General features: G+C 41.7%; 1 protein-coding gene across 1 annotated transcript in view; it reads left to right on the top strand.

The window, feature by feature from the left end:
* actn3b (actinin alpha 3b) overlaps positions 1-14417 on the top strand; it is a 43343-nt gene that overhangs the window by 23748 nt on the left and 5178 nt on the right. Inside the window, exons 3-15 of the mRNA XM_084043384.1 lie at positions 535-654; positions 2751-2837; positions 4455-4542; positions 4974-5052; positions 5954-6035; positions 6579-6664; positions 7838-7930; positions 8728-8958; positions 9395-9542; positions 9952-10102; positions 10919-11027; positions 12146-12286; positions 13333-13515. Coding sequence (XP_083899510.1) covers positions 535-654; positions 2751-2837; positions 4455-4542; positions 4974-5052; positions 5954-6035; positions 6579-6664; positions 7838-7930; positions 8728-8958; positions 9395-9542; positions 9952-10102; positions 10919-11027; positions 12146-12286; positions 13333-13515 — 1598 coding nt within the window. The remainder of the gene's footprint in view (positions 1-534; positions 655-2750; positions 2838-4454; positions 4543-4973; positions 5053-5953; positions 6036-6578; positions 6665-7837; positions 7931-8727; positions 8959-9394; positions 9543-9951; positions 10103-10918; positions 11028-12145; positions 12287-13332; positions 13516-14417) is intronic.

Below are 14417 nucleotides of genomic sequence, written 5' to 3'. Positions count from 1 at the left end.
ATCTCATAAAAAGGCGTGTATAACTTCCCAATGGCGTCACGTAACTCCATGCCTGTCAGCAGACATAAGAGGCAACTACCTACATTATAGATTGGACCAATTCATGGAGGGGGGGGGGGTGCTCAAGAAATAATTTCTGGCCACACAAAACAAAATGCCACATGCCATTGATAACTGCACAGCGTTGGCAGAGGTACGCACTCTAGTACTCTACTGGTGTGCAGTCTATGGTTCTAGTTATTCTTTTATGGCATTTCTGCTTTATTAGACAGCAGAGAGAGGCAGGAAAGATTTGGGATGTAGAGGAAAGACATTACAAATGACCCAGGACTTGAGGAGGAGTTGAACCCATGATATTGGATTGTGATATGGATATGGGATAGATCTGTGCCTGCAGTATGTGGGGCATGTGGCACAGATTGCCTGAAGCAGCAGGTGAGTGTGTACGGCTAAAGATGTCTCCTCCTTACAGGTGAGAGGCTGCAGGTCACAGGTGAGTGTGTAAGACTAAAGGTGTGTTTCTCCTCCTTACAGGTGAGAGGCTGCCCAAACCCGACAAAGGCAAGATGCGTTTCCATAAGATTGCCAACGTGAACAAAGCTCTGGACTTCATCTGCAGCAAGGGAGTCAAGCTGGTGTCCATTGGTGCTGAAGGTGTGTTTTCCTCATTTTTTTTATATTAATAATTAATAATAATATATGATAACTGATAATGATAATAATAATAATTATGATTATATTATCATTAGTAGTAATAGTAGTAGTATTTACATGAACCCTAGCGCCCCTATTCTGTGCATGTAATAATAGGCGAACGTTTGGCAAACATAGCAGATCTACAAGCTCACAACGTGTCACGTTATGACGTGTTGTAAGCTTGTAGATCTGCTATTTTTGTTGAAGAGATTTAGAGTGTAGAGAGACAAAAAGGAGGGGACCAATTGTAGACCCCTGCGTCGTCCCCTGTACGAAGTACACAGGGTTGGTAATTGGTTAGTTTGTCTGTAAACAGTCCTGGTGATTAATTCTCAATGTTTGTTCAATCTCCCTGGAACACCAGATGGGTGGGATAGACTCATTTAGATAAATGCTGTGTAAGTTCTCAATCACAGAAACGTAAACGTGTCTACCATATAGTCTTTATACCACACATTAGAAAAACAAGACAATTCAGTTCGTACGCTGAATTTTATATGCTGAATTATTTCATATTATGAAACAAACTGTGAATTCTACAGTATTCACTGTAAATTGAAGCGTGCCGTCTGTTGCGGAGAAGACTAGCAATTAAGGGTTAGCGAATGCTAATCCATGATTTAAAGCCATCTATGTTTAAATATGATTTTTCAAAGATATGCTTATTACTTTAGCGATGAAAACAATTATGTAATGTTGATGTCAGGACTCCAACGCTTCTCAGGAAGCACTGGTACCTTGTTCTCATCAGAACATCCTCCCTTAAAGACAGTATGGGTGGCTAAAATCATTCAATTCAACCTCATACTTCATCTGAGAGTTTCAAATTGGAGATTGGATTAAGTATTGATTGAAGTGTGTACTAATAGTGACAATAGTAATCTGAGAGTATGGAGAGATTGTTCAGTATCAAGGGTCTCCCCGTCTTTCCAGCTCTTTAATAAACAGAACATACATTTTCAGGTGGGTTGCAAATTTCACCCAATCAACCCATTTATCAGCTTCAAATTTATAGTGTTCCAATTCCTATTTTGTTTAAATATTTCACTTGTTTAATCTGTATCCTATGTGAGTTCTTCTCCTTATTGGATAAAATTGGTATCCCAACTTGAAAATGCTGTTACTGAACACCCTATAGCAAGTCAACACTTATTTCAACAAAAAATATCACTTACTCTACCTTTAAGTATGTGATTAACCAGAAACATTTTCAGCAATGAAAAGATTTTTACAGATATAAAACACTTTTGTTCATAGTTTTATTTTTTTATTAGAAATGTGTCTGACTGTCTGTGAGACCCAGACTCCCTAGGTTAGCCTGATAAACACCTTTAATAGCGGAACTGTTCTTGAATAGATGAACACCCATTGAGAGATTTGCAACACTTACACTTCCAGCATTCAGTCACCTTCAATTCCATTTACTACAATATCATTTGAAGGATTTCTTTTTGAGAGACTCCGTCTTGTAAAACCCAATTTATTTCACTTTAACAGGAAGACGTTATATGAATAGAACTAGAACACCAGGCTTTTCGTACAGAAATTTGTTCATGTTCTCCACCTTATACAACTTCATGTGTAGGGTTGGGATCCTTTAGGATTTGAACGATTCCGGCTCCTTAACAATTCCCTCTTAATGGTCCGATTCCCTTTAACCGTTCCCTGTAATTCCTATAGGGGGTTCCAAATGGACCCTTACAGGTCTGTAACTCTTGTACACTCGCAGAGTTATGATGGTCCTTGACATTAAAAAGTTTGAGACCCTGCAGTATAGTAATTGTATAGCAGACGTGAAGTCCACATACCAGCCTCTGAGAGTGTGATAAATCGATTCCGGAAACGGTTTCAAATGTGATGGAACCGATTCCGGTTCCTCAATGTGGGATCTGGGTTCCTCCGGTGCCAGATCCCAACCCTATTCATGTGTGAGATATACAGTATGTCTTTACTGTGTACATGTACGCGTGCGTGCGTGCGTGCGTGCGTGCGTGCGTGTGTGTGTGTGTGTGTTGTGGCTATCACTGATGGACGTGTTTGCTGATTGGTTGCAGAGATTGTTGACGGTAACGTGAAAATGACCCTTGGTATGATCTGGACCATCATTCTTCGCTTCGCCATCCAGGACATCTCTGTGGAAGGTCAGTGTGTGCCCGTGTGTGTGTGTGTGTGTGTGTGTGTGTGTGTGTGTGTGTGTGTGTGTGTGCCCGTGTGTGTGCATGCAGCCTCACACGCATTTTACTGCAATTACTTCACATGACCTTCAACAACATCACTGAAGCAGAGACACGCCATAAAAACCCTATACACTATTGTTGCTGTCGGCCAGAAACCTCTTATCTCCATATTTTTACTTTTTGTGTTTTTTTGGAAAGTCAACGCCCTACTTGATCATACTACAGCGTCACAGGAAAGCATCAAAAGTAGCAGATCCGCAAGCTCGAAACGCGGTGCGAAGCGACACGTTTTGAGCTTGCAGATCTACTACTTTCGCTGTTTTTGAACTTGTATCCTGAAAAGTAACAGTTTTGGACATATGAGGTTTCCACCCGACAGAGAATACTGTACATGTCACATGAAGGCAACGCTTTCTCTTTTACGTCATTGCACAACGCCACGCGGTCACGGACCGATGAAAGTTAATGTGTGCTTTTGAAAACACGTGTAGTTCAAACACGCATCCTATACGTTCCCCAGTGTTGCATAAAGACATTTAATTTCACACTCGACGGGCCAACAAGGCTACACAAATGGCAGCACGTACAAATGGCAGCGCGCGCCGTAAACATATTCAAATTAGACACGCATCAGCAGGTTGACGTACGTACGTCCGAGAGCGTGGATGCAGTTTTATAACATCAGTGACCACCGTGACTCTGTTCACAGGTCAACAGGCTTCAGTATGCATCAAACACATAGGACTCATTAATGCTGAACGCAAGGCGCCGTGTGGATATTCAAATCACAAGCCACGTTTGAATCACTCTCTAACGAATGCCTCAGTTTTAAGTGCATTATAAACTCCCGGCGTCTTGGCTTAAGGCTGATTCCTTCAGGCAAGTCCAATGATTCATACTGTATGTTTTACACAGTGACTCAGACCCTTGCTGCTGCATGGCTCACTCATTCCTTCACTCCATCACGTTAGATAATGTGTTTAAAACGTAAAATGTCACAGTTTGTTAAACACTTGATAGGCCTACCCCAGCATCCCTATTCTGGGGGGAAGTTCGCCAAAAATAGCCGATCTACAAGCTCACAACGCTTTGCAAGCTTGTAGATCTGCTATTTTTGGCGAATCGATTTGTGTAGACTTGTAGGTTTTCACGATAAATAAAAATCCCTGTGATACAATTATTGTGAGCGTTTTTTATCACGATAAACGATAATACCGATTATCGTCCCATCCCTATAACCTGCACTCAATTCTCCTTTTGACTCTCTGTCCAACATGTACAACATGCAGCGCTTTAGAATCGCATTTCTGTTCACACAGCATGTTATGATTGCTCCACAGGAACTTTGAATGATTGATTGTCCTTTAAGCAAAATGACTTGGAGGCCAGGGATGTAATACCTTATTCATAAAGCAGCCTTTTTTTTCTCCTTTCTTTTGTACACACACACACACCATCTCATCATAAATGCCCGATTGACTAAAGCTGAAATCAAATTGGAATTTCTCCCTCCCTCTCTCATATCCCCACTCAATTTTTGGACTCTCTCTCTTTCTCTCTCTCTCTCTCTCTCTCTTGCAGAGACCTCTGCCAAGGAGGGTCTGTTGCTGTGGTGCCAGAGGAAGACTGCCCCCTACAGGAATGTCAACGTGCAGAACTTCCACATCAGGTGGGACTCCAGCGCCACACGGTGGCCGTCACTAGGAGAGGAACTGCAACTCTTACCTCCCCCGCCCTCCATTTCCTGCCTCCTGCTTTTGTCATAATAATAATGAATGATTATCTTCACCATGTTTCTGTTCTGCTCTTTTCCCAAGATGATGATGTATTTGCCTTTTGATTCTAAATCTCTCTTTTCTTCTTCTTCTTCTTCTCCCCATCACTCCTTTTTCCCCATCCCTGTTTTCTTATTCTTTCTGCTGTACCATTCCATCCCGTTTTCTCCCACTCTTTTTATTATCTGTCTCCTTTTCTGTCCTCCCTCCCTCCCTTTCCTCTTCTGCTCTCTCTGTCCTTGCCTCCCTCCTCCTTATTTTCTCATTCCTTATCCCTCCTGTGGTCCTCTCATCTCTTCTCCTCTCCTCTCCTTGGGTGACTCAGTTGGAAGGATGGCCTGGCTCTGTGTGCCCTCATCCACAGACACAGACCCGACCTCATTGACTACTCAAAACTGAGAAAGGTGCCCTCTCCTGCCTCTTTCATTTTCCACACTCTGTTTCATGTTTCAACGCTCAGGCAGAATCGATTTAAGCTCACCTTTGGTTGCCATGCTGAGCTTCACTCTTTTATCGTAGTCTATTTTTCTATACTCCATTGAAGTCATCGCCCTGTTTCTGTTCCTCCACTTTGTACAGTACAGTGTTTGCCTGAAGCACATAAATATAAAGGCATACCCATGCGTATTGTAAACCAGTGCTGGAAAAAGCACTCACATTTTTTACTTAAATAAAAGCATCAATACTGCAATGTAGAAACACTCTGTTACAAGTAAAAGTCCGGTAATCAAAACAAAAAGTGCAAAAATATTGGCATCAAAATATACTTAAAGTAAAAGTACTCATCATGCAGAATGTCCTGTTTTACAAATTATCATATGTCTAAAATGTATAAAAACCTTTTGAAAATAGCCGATCTACAAGCTCACACAATTGAGCTTGTAGATCGTCTATTTTCAAATAGCCAAAGTTTAAATAGGGCTGAAGTGGTTAATGTATGTTTTGTAATAATTATAAAAATCTACAAAGTAACTAGTAATTCAAGTTTTCAAATAACTGTAGTGGAGTAAAAGTACAATATTTGCCTCTGAGATGTAGTGGAGTAGAAGTAAAAGTATCGAAATTACAGTACTTGAGTACATGTACTTAGTTACTTTACACCACTGTTTTAAACATTAATCATGTAGTATGCTAGCTGTGGTATAATATAGTGCTGATTTATTCTGCTAGCAAGTCTATATGACTATGCAATTTTCTCCTTAACATTGTGTGAGCTTGAAAAGGAAAAATGCCCAGAAAGTGTCTGACGACTACTGTGTGTATGTCTGTGTCCGTGTGTGTCCGTCTGTCCGTGTGTGCTTGTAGGATGACCCCATTGGTAACCTTAACACTGCCTTTGAGGTGGCAGAGAAGTTCCTGGACATCCCTAAGATGCTTGACGCTGAAGGTGAGCCCCTCTGATGAAAATGACATACATTTTACATTTGACCACAGCAAAACAGATTGCCAGGCTCACATTTAACATATTTGGCCATTCACACCAAGCACTATAACTATAATGATAACTATGACTATATTGTTAACCATCGTACAGTATTTGTTATAGTAAGTAGTGTGGACTTTCACTTGAGAACAATTTGTTTAAACTATATCTTTATAGTGCGGACTAGCTAACACCAACTTGTGACTCCTGCATCGCTGCCCTCCCCACCCTCCTGTCTAGCATTAGTGTCTCTAGTGTATTGTTAGCTCAACTTTTGCATAACTATAACTATAACCTAACTATGACTATAGTTTTAAAAATCTTTCTAATTCAAGTGTCCACACCTTTTAGATGGCCCTTACATTACATGACATTAACAAGGCTCACCTGTGCACAGGTGAAGGTTTTAGTTATTTAATTTGACACCACCTGGTTAAATGACAAAAGACCAGGCCAGCAAGGACCTGAAGTTGTGTAGGAAATGAAAACGGTTTCTCTTCCCCACAGATATTGTGAACACCCCCAAGCCCGATGAGAAGGCCATCATGACCTATGTGTCCTGCTTCTACCACGCCTTCGCCGGCGCCGAGCAGGTAAGATGATATACTGCAACGTTAATTAGGACTAATTCCTCGGGACAATAGATTGAAGTGCTTACATGTGTAGCATTTTCATACGTTTACTTAAGTAGCATTAGTGTGATTACATTTTCTCTGTTGTCGCTTGTAAATAACCCATTGAAGTTGTTACATTTTTACAGCTGCGTATTCAGACATGCTGAAGGCCGTAGAAATCTAAAGATTGGGCAAAGCTTAAAGCTGCACTGGAGAGTGTTCAAACTTGGCATAGATTAACGGCCCCAAGTGGCAGTGAGAAGTAACTGTTTTCATACCAGCGCCAGTGTACATTCCTGACCACTGAAGCTCATGGCAGTAAATGTACAGTATTGTAATCAGGGGCGATAGGCTGATATTATGTTTGTTTTGGGAGTTGGGAAATCAGGTAACAAGTTTCCATGACCATTTCTATGGTTTCTATGGTGGAGTTTTGTCTTAATCGGGGTAAGATCTGCGTATCAGTGTCCATATAAACGCAATTTTAATGTGGCCCCACCAAGTGGCTTTTAGGCAGAGCTTGCCACCAGCATTGCAGGGGTTAAGATTTTGCATCCACTGCTCTCCCAAGACTTTGCTTAAAAGGGTCCTCCAAATCACATCTGTTAATACTATGTTGTTACTTTTTGATTGGTTGAATTGACTGGCACACAAAACACTGTCAGGGTGATTTAATAACCGCACAGTTTAATCAATACGAGACGGCAAAAATCACCCGTGTATTTATTTGAATGTCGATCGCACTCTCCAGCACCCCTGTAATAACAGTATATCAACTACCTCTCTCACTTTCTCTCCCTCCTGCACTTCCTCTTGCAATCCATCACTCTGTCCCACACACACACACACACACACACACACACACACACACACACACACACACACACACACACACACACACACACACACACACACACACACACACACACACACACACACACACACACACACACACAAAACTATTTATCTTATTCTCTCCATCCTCTCCCTTTGTCTCCGTATCCTGCCTCTGTCTAACTCTATCATCCTATTATTTCCCTCAATTTCCACTTTCTTCCTCCCCCTGTCACTTCCTCCTTCCCTCCTCCCTCTACCCCCCCCCCCCTCCTCCCTCCCTCTCTCTCTCTCTCTCTCTCTCTCTTTCTCTCCAAGGCCGAGACAGCTGCCAACCGTATCTGCAAGGTTCTGGCTGTCAACCAGGAGAATGAGAAGCTGATGGAGGAGTATGAGAAGTTGGCCAGTGAGGTGAGAGAACCAACCGTCTCCCGGTCTGCTCCCACGTGTGCAGTCTGTTTCACGCGACCTCCGCTGCACCGCCACTCGTTATCCCATCACCTTACACGGCAGGAAACTAAGTGATTGGCATCCTCTAAAAAAACGGGACAACCTCACAAAGTCACTGACTCAGCCTCAGCCAACAGAACTTATACAGTATAAGAGGAAGTGGAAAAACAAGACCTCCCATGCGTATTTCTTCCTTCCTTCCTTAGACATCTTGTCCACCACTAGGCTCCTGACCGTTTCCTCTCTAAAACATTGTTCTGATTGAACAACTGTAATATTACAGGATGCTAAGACTAAAACAAATAGACAGTTTATGAAAAAAATATCATATACGAGACGGCAGATCATTATACGAACTTGCACAGATATTGCACGATATGTAAAGATATATGGTCTTGCATCTATAGACCTCTGTTCTCGCTGTCCGAACACTCAAAGCACTTTATGACGTACGCTTCACATTCATCCTTTCACACACATTAACACACTGATGGTGGAGGCAGCCATGCAAGGCACCAACCTCCTAAGGGTTCAGTGTCTTTCAGACACTTTGACATGACTAATTATTAGTCTGCTGAGCAAGATGAGCGACGACCAGCATGTGCCTCGTTATACATCTTCATAGTTAACGGCTAACTCCGGAGCCACTGCTGCCCCTATATGTAAAATACACAAACATTTATGCATACATAATGCAGAAATGACTAAACCCTTCTCTTCCCGTTCTTCTTTCTCCACCTCCACCCGGTCCTCCATAGCTGCTGGAATGGATCCGTCGCACCATCCCCTGGCTGGAGAACCGCGTGGCGGAGCAGACCATGCGCGCCATGCAGCAGAAGTTGGAGGACTTCCGCGACTACCGTCGCGTCCACAAGCCGCCCCGTGTCCAGGAGAAGTGTCAGCTGGAGATCAACTTCAACACCCTGCAGACCAAGCTCAGGCTCAGCAACAGGCCCGCGTTCATGCCCTCCGAGGGCAAGATGGTGTCGGTGAGTGGATGATGGTCAGAAAGTTGTCGCACACTCTGGCTCCGTATGGAGTGAATGAGAATGCAGACACAAACAGGTGCGCACATATACACGCACACGTGAATGATAGTGATAAGTAGAAAGTAACATTATTTGTATGTCAGTTCACAAAACAAGCATACCAGGTGCTTTACAGGGTGAAAACGACAAACAACAGGAATACGTAGACACCCATGCACGCACGCACACTCGCGCGCACGCACACACACACACACACACACACACACACACACACACACACACACACACACACACACACACACACACACACACACACACACACAAATCCGCTCCAAAATCCACTTTCAGCACTTGAGTAGAACTCAATAGAACAATAACTTTCCACAAACATTCGAGGCATCAATTTAAAACTGCAGGTCTCTCTCTGTCCCTGCAGGATATTGCCAATGCATGGAAAGGTCTGGAGCAGGTGGAGAAGGGTTATGAGGAGTGGCTGCTGACTGAGATCCGTCGTCTGGAGAGACTGGACCATCTGGCCGAGAAGTTCAAACAGAAGTGTTCCCTGCACGAGAGCTGGACCGGAGGTACGGTGCAGGGAGAAGGAGGGAGATGAAAGATGACCAGAGATTAGTTTTGTTAGTTGAGTCGTGAAGCAATTGTGAAACTATATGGCTCAGTAATCTTAAAACTTTAGACAAACTGGAGTTCACTTTTTGTAGTTTGATATATCCTCTTTCCACAAGCTGGATAGTGTTTTGCTTAGATTTTTGAATGATCATCTTTATTTCAAACATGCAAGTAAAAAAATTAAATAATAGAAAACAAATAACAAAACCACTTTGTTTAACAAAATAAACAAAGTAGTTAAAGTTGGTAAAGTGAATCTGGAATTGAGTGGTATTGAGAGATACTGTACAAAATATATATTTAAATACTAATCTGGACTTTATCCAAACTTGAGTATGTTTTTCCTTTTGTGTCTTTGTGTCTCAGGTAAGGAGGAGCTTCTGTCTATGAAGGACTTTGAGTCGGCCTCCCTGATGGAGATCAGGGCTCTGATGAGGAAACACGAAGCCTTCGAGAGTGACCTGGCTGCTCACCAGGACAGAGTGGAGCAGATCGCTGCCATCGCCCAGGAGCTCAAGTAAGGATGGATGGATGGATGGATGGAGGCATGGATGGATGGATGGTAGAAGGATGATAAAGAGAGGAGAAAGGAGTTTGGGCAGTACAGAGGGGGGAGGGGAGATGGATAGTTTACACAGGCATAAAAAACAAGGTAATTGTGGTTTTGCATTTTTAATTAGTATTTGTTTTTATTTCGTTTTGACGTTTTATTTTCAATTTCAGTTTAGTTTTGGATTCGTTTTTAAAGTGGGTTTGCTAAATTAGTGATAAAGGCTTTGTTTTAGTTTAGTTCTTTGGCGTTTCAGTGTTAGTGGGCAAGATTCAACAAAGTCAGAAAAAATAGCAGATCTACAAGCTCACAGCACAATGTGTCACAATGTGACACATTGTGAGCTTGTAGATCTGTTAATTTGGCTATTTTTGAAGTTTTTGACTTAAGCTAAGTATAACTTGATGTTTAGTTTTACTCAGTTTTGTAAACACGCAAAACAGTTTAAGTTATAGTTTTATCGTGAAGTCTTGTTTTAGTATTTATTTCATAATAACTAAAGTTTTTCCACTTCTACTTTTAGTTATCTCGTTAGTTTTAGTTAACTATAATGATACAAACAAAACAGTTTGATAAGAACATAACAAAAGAAGGTAGGAGAAAGATTGGGGTGGAAGGAGTAAGGGAGAGAGGGAATGAGAAAGTTTGGGGATGGAGGATAGTGAGAACGGTTCATTTGAGAGGGAGACTGGGGTGAAAGGAGGAAAGGAGCATCAGTACCAGGTAACAGATGGCCTTTATAGATATTAGATTGACTGTGTTGTGGTATACCTCCCTCTACAGTGAGCTGGACTACCATGACGCTGCCACAGTCAACGCCCGCTGCCAGGGCATCTGTGACCAGTGGGACAACCTGGGAACCCTGACCCAAAAGAGGAGAGACTCCCTGGAGGTAGGCTACTACCTGACACATACACACACACACACATGGAACAAATGTATAAATGAACACTGACAATTTTACTGTGTGTAGAGTATTAAGAGGATATGATTAAAGGAGACACACCATGAATTCAAAAAAAAAAGAAAGATATTTAATATCATATGGTGCATGTCCCTCAAACCATTTTCAAAAGGTTTGAGCCTAAATCAACACTCAGATATACTCATCCCAAGTCAATTCTCTCAGGCTTATAAAGCACTTTCAGCTGCAATACCAAAACGTCCTGTTGGGCAGCGGGGTGCTACTGAGCAATTCTGTTTGTCAAAATACATGGGCAGAAAGTTTTGTGATGTAAGCAAACTTGCCATTCTGAGAATGGCCTGTTCAGACACGCCCATTCTGAAAATCTCTGAAAAAAAAAAAAAAAAAGTGAAATTCATGGTGTGTCTCCTTTAAGGATTAAGAGACTGAGGTTTCAAATGCATACCACATTGGTGGTAACCATTATTCACTTCGAACCACAGACGGTAAAAAGTATGGACAAAGTTACGCCACTAGGCTCTACGGACTGTAAATGGAGCCTATTTTTCAACGATTTCAAATCCGCCATCTTTCTATATCCGGTGCACTCGGAAATGAATGCTATTGGTTTGGACCCGAGCGGGGGTGGGAAATTAATGCAATTGGTTGTGTAGCTTGTCAATCAAAGCATCACAAGCCACGCCCCTCCTACAATATATCCTACTTTATCATAAATTTAAAAATAAATGGGACCTTAATTTACCAAAATGCATATCATGGTGATTAAAAGAAGACTTTAAACTAGCAACTGGAAGCATAAAGTATTTACAAAATGTTTATTAAGGTAATAAATTAAGTGTAAAGTTCAGCAAAAACCCATCTGCTTGCATAGAGCATTATTTCTTCTGACACCAGCAGGGGTAAAACAGCGACTACAGGTCATTCATATGATCTTTTACTTCCTATATAGACTAAATTTCAAAGGCGGAGGCTGCAGGGCCCTTGCTTCAAACACGGACCTTCAGAAAAACAATATAGCCAGGTCATTTTACAGAACTTCTCTTAATGTGTTTGACATCATTTGAATGGCCTCGTCTGTCCCCCAGCGCATTGAGAAATTGTGGGAGACCATTGACCAGCTGTACCTGGAGTTCGCCAAGAGGGCGGCACCTTTCAACAACTGGATGGACGGAGCCATGGAGGACTTGCAGGACATGTTCATCGTCCACAGTATCGAGGAGATCCAGGTACGAAACATTATATGCATTTAGCATTACAGGGGAACTACACAACATTCAGCCAGTAATGTTAACATTTTCTTATACAACACTTATGTTGTATAAGGTTCACTATATCCCTATCACCTTTACACAAGCTTTTATCAAAAATGACACATCCATGTGAATGCACCTTTAGTGGTAAATACTGTAGAAAGTCTGGGGGGGAAAATGGAGATTAGAGATTTAGGGTTTTGCATTGATTGATTGATTGATTGATTGATTGATTGATTGATTGAATACTTTATTAGTCCGAAATATAAACAGCATGAGAGTCAGACACAAAAAAGTCCTGGGGACATACAGTATATGTTTCCATTGTGGTCCTATCACTTCTTTTATTGCATTTGTACCCTATGGAAGCATCTGACAGGATAACTCAATCACATTATATACAGTATGCACAGTATGTATGCATTGTAGGTATTATTAAGTAGTATTAAGCAGTATGGGGGGTTCAACAAGTGCCAGCCATCCATGGCCATTATCATACTTTAAACACTGGTAGAGGTCAGTTCAGTTGGTGTTTGTATTAAGCACTGAGAAAATCCAGTACAACAATAAATAGTCTCTCTTTACACTATCTTGATGTCATAAATCACAGTGTCTGGTTGCATAAACCGTTTAGCATCTAGTTTATGTTGTTCACAAAAGGAGAATGACAGGGAAGGTTATTACTGCTGAGAACTGCTCTGGTTCTCAGCCTGGGGTCGGGGGACCCCCTGGGGTCCCCAGCTAAATGATTGATGGTTAGGAAACAAGTGGACGATTAGAGTACTCTGAGAGTATATAAATGGAACCAAATGGACCCTTACGGTCCATTTGGTTCCATTTGTATACTCTCAGAGTTAAATGAACATTGAGGATTTTACAGTATAGATCTTTGATGTTTTTAGATTTTTATTTGACCTTTATACAGAAGAAAATCCCGCTGAGATACAAGGCATCATTATTATTATTTGTATTATCCAATGTTCAACCCTCTCAATGTTTCCTGTGCTTGCTCTCTCATCCAGAGCCTGATCACAGCTCACGACCAGTTCAAGGCCACTCTGCCCGAGGCCGACAAGGAGCGCATGGCCACCATGGGCATCCAGAACGAGATCATGAAGATCGCCCAGACCTACGGCATCAAGCTGAACGGAATCAACCCATACACCAACCTCAGCCCCCAGGACATCGCCAACAAGTGGGACAATGTGAGTCCAAAACGAACTCGCCCCCCACCAACACAACACAACCCTCGGTTTTGGGATTTCGGTTGCCAAGCGAGATTTTGCAGAGTTGGAAAACAGACTCCCCCCCGAACTCAAAACGTCTCATTTAATGTGATATTATGTCTTGTTTTGACTCCCCTACTGGAGCGGGGTAACTGCCGGTCGCTTATGTGTGTATGGGGAAATGTCAGCCTGTCCCACAGTCAACGCACAGCATTTGGTCAGTTCTAATAATAAGCACGTACATAGTGACAGGTCAGGAATAGTGCTGCGTATATATTTAGGGTGCAGTGTCACTTTATACGATGAGCTACTTATACTGTACAGTACAAACATTCAGGGGAGTCGGGAGGAAGAAAATGTGACCACTTTCAACCTGGCGCCCCTATTTTGGGTTTGTCATTACATAGGAAAACCTTCAAAATATGTTCACAAATGTTCAAGTATTTTCACATTTCAAAGTTGACTGGAGATGTGACATGTTTTGTCCTGTTGTGACTTTACTGATTAACATAAAGATTCAAAATACATAATCTTATACAAGGTATCTCCTCGGAGATACAGTCAGGTACTTGTTATTTCCTAGACATACAGTATGCAGAGATGGGAACTGCTACTAGTACTTACTACTCAAATACTAATACAAAAACTACTTAAGGAAATCATCAGATATAGATCTGATCTGTAATTCTAAGATAGTTAATAGGCTATATACTGTATATACAGCTATAGTTGTCAACAAAATAATTACTAGTAGGTTAAAATACACTTGTATATCTGAAAAGTAACTAGTAACTAAAGTTTTCAAATAATTGTAGTTGAGCAAAAGTACAATATTTGCCTCTGAGATGTAGTGGAGTAGAAGTAAAAGTATTGGAAATTGG

This window comes from Gymnoscopelus microlampas (assembly GCF_963454915.1).
Source record: "Gymnoscopelus microlampas genome assembly, chromosome: 19".
NCBI classification, from domain to species: domain Eukaryota; kingdom Metazoa; phylum Chordata; class Actinopteri; order Myctophiformes; family Myctophidae; genus Gymnoscopelus; species Gymnoscopelus microlampas.
This window is presented reverse-complemented; position numbering and strand designations above follow the sequence as displayed.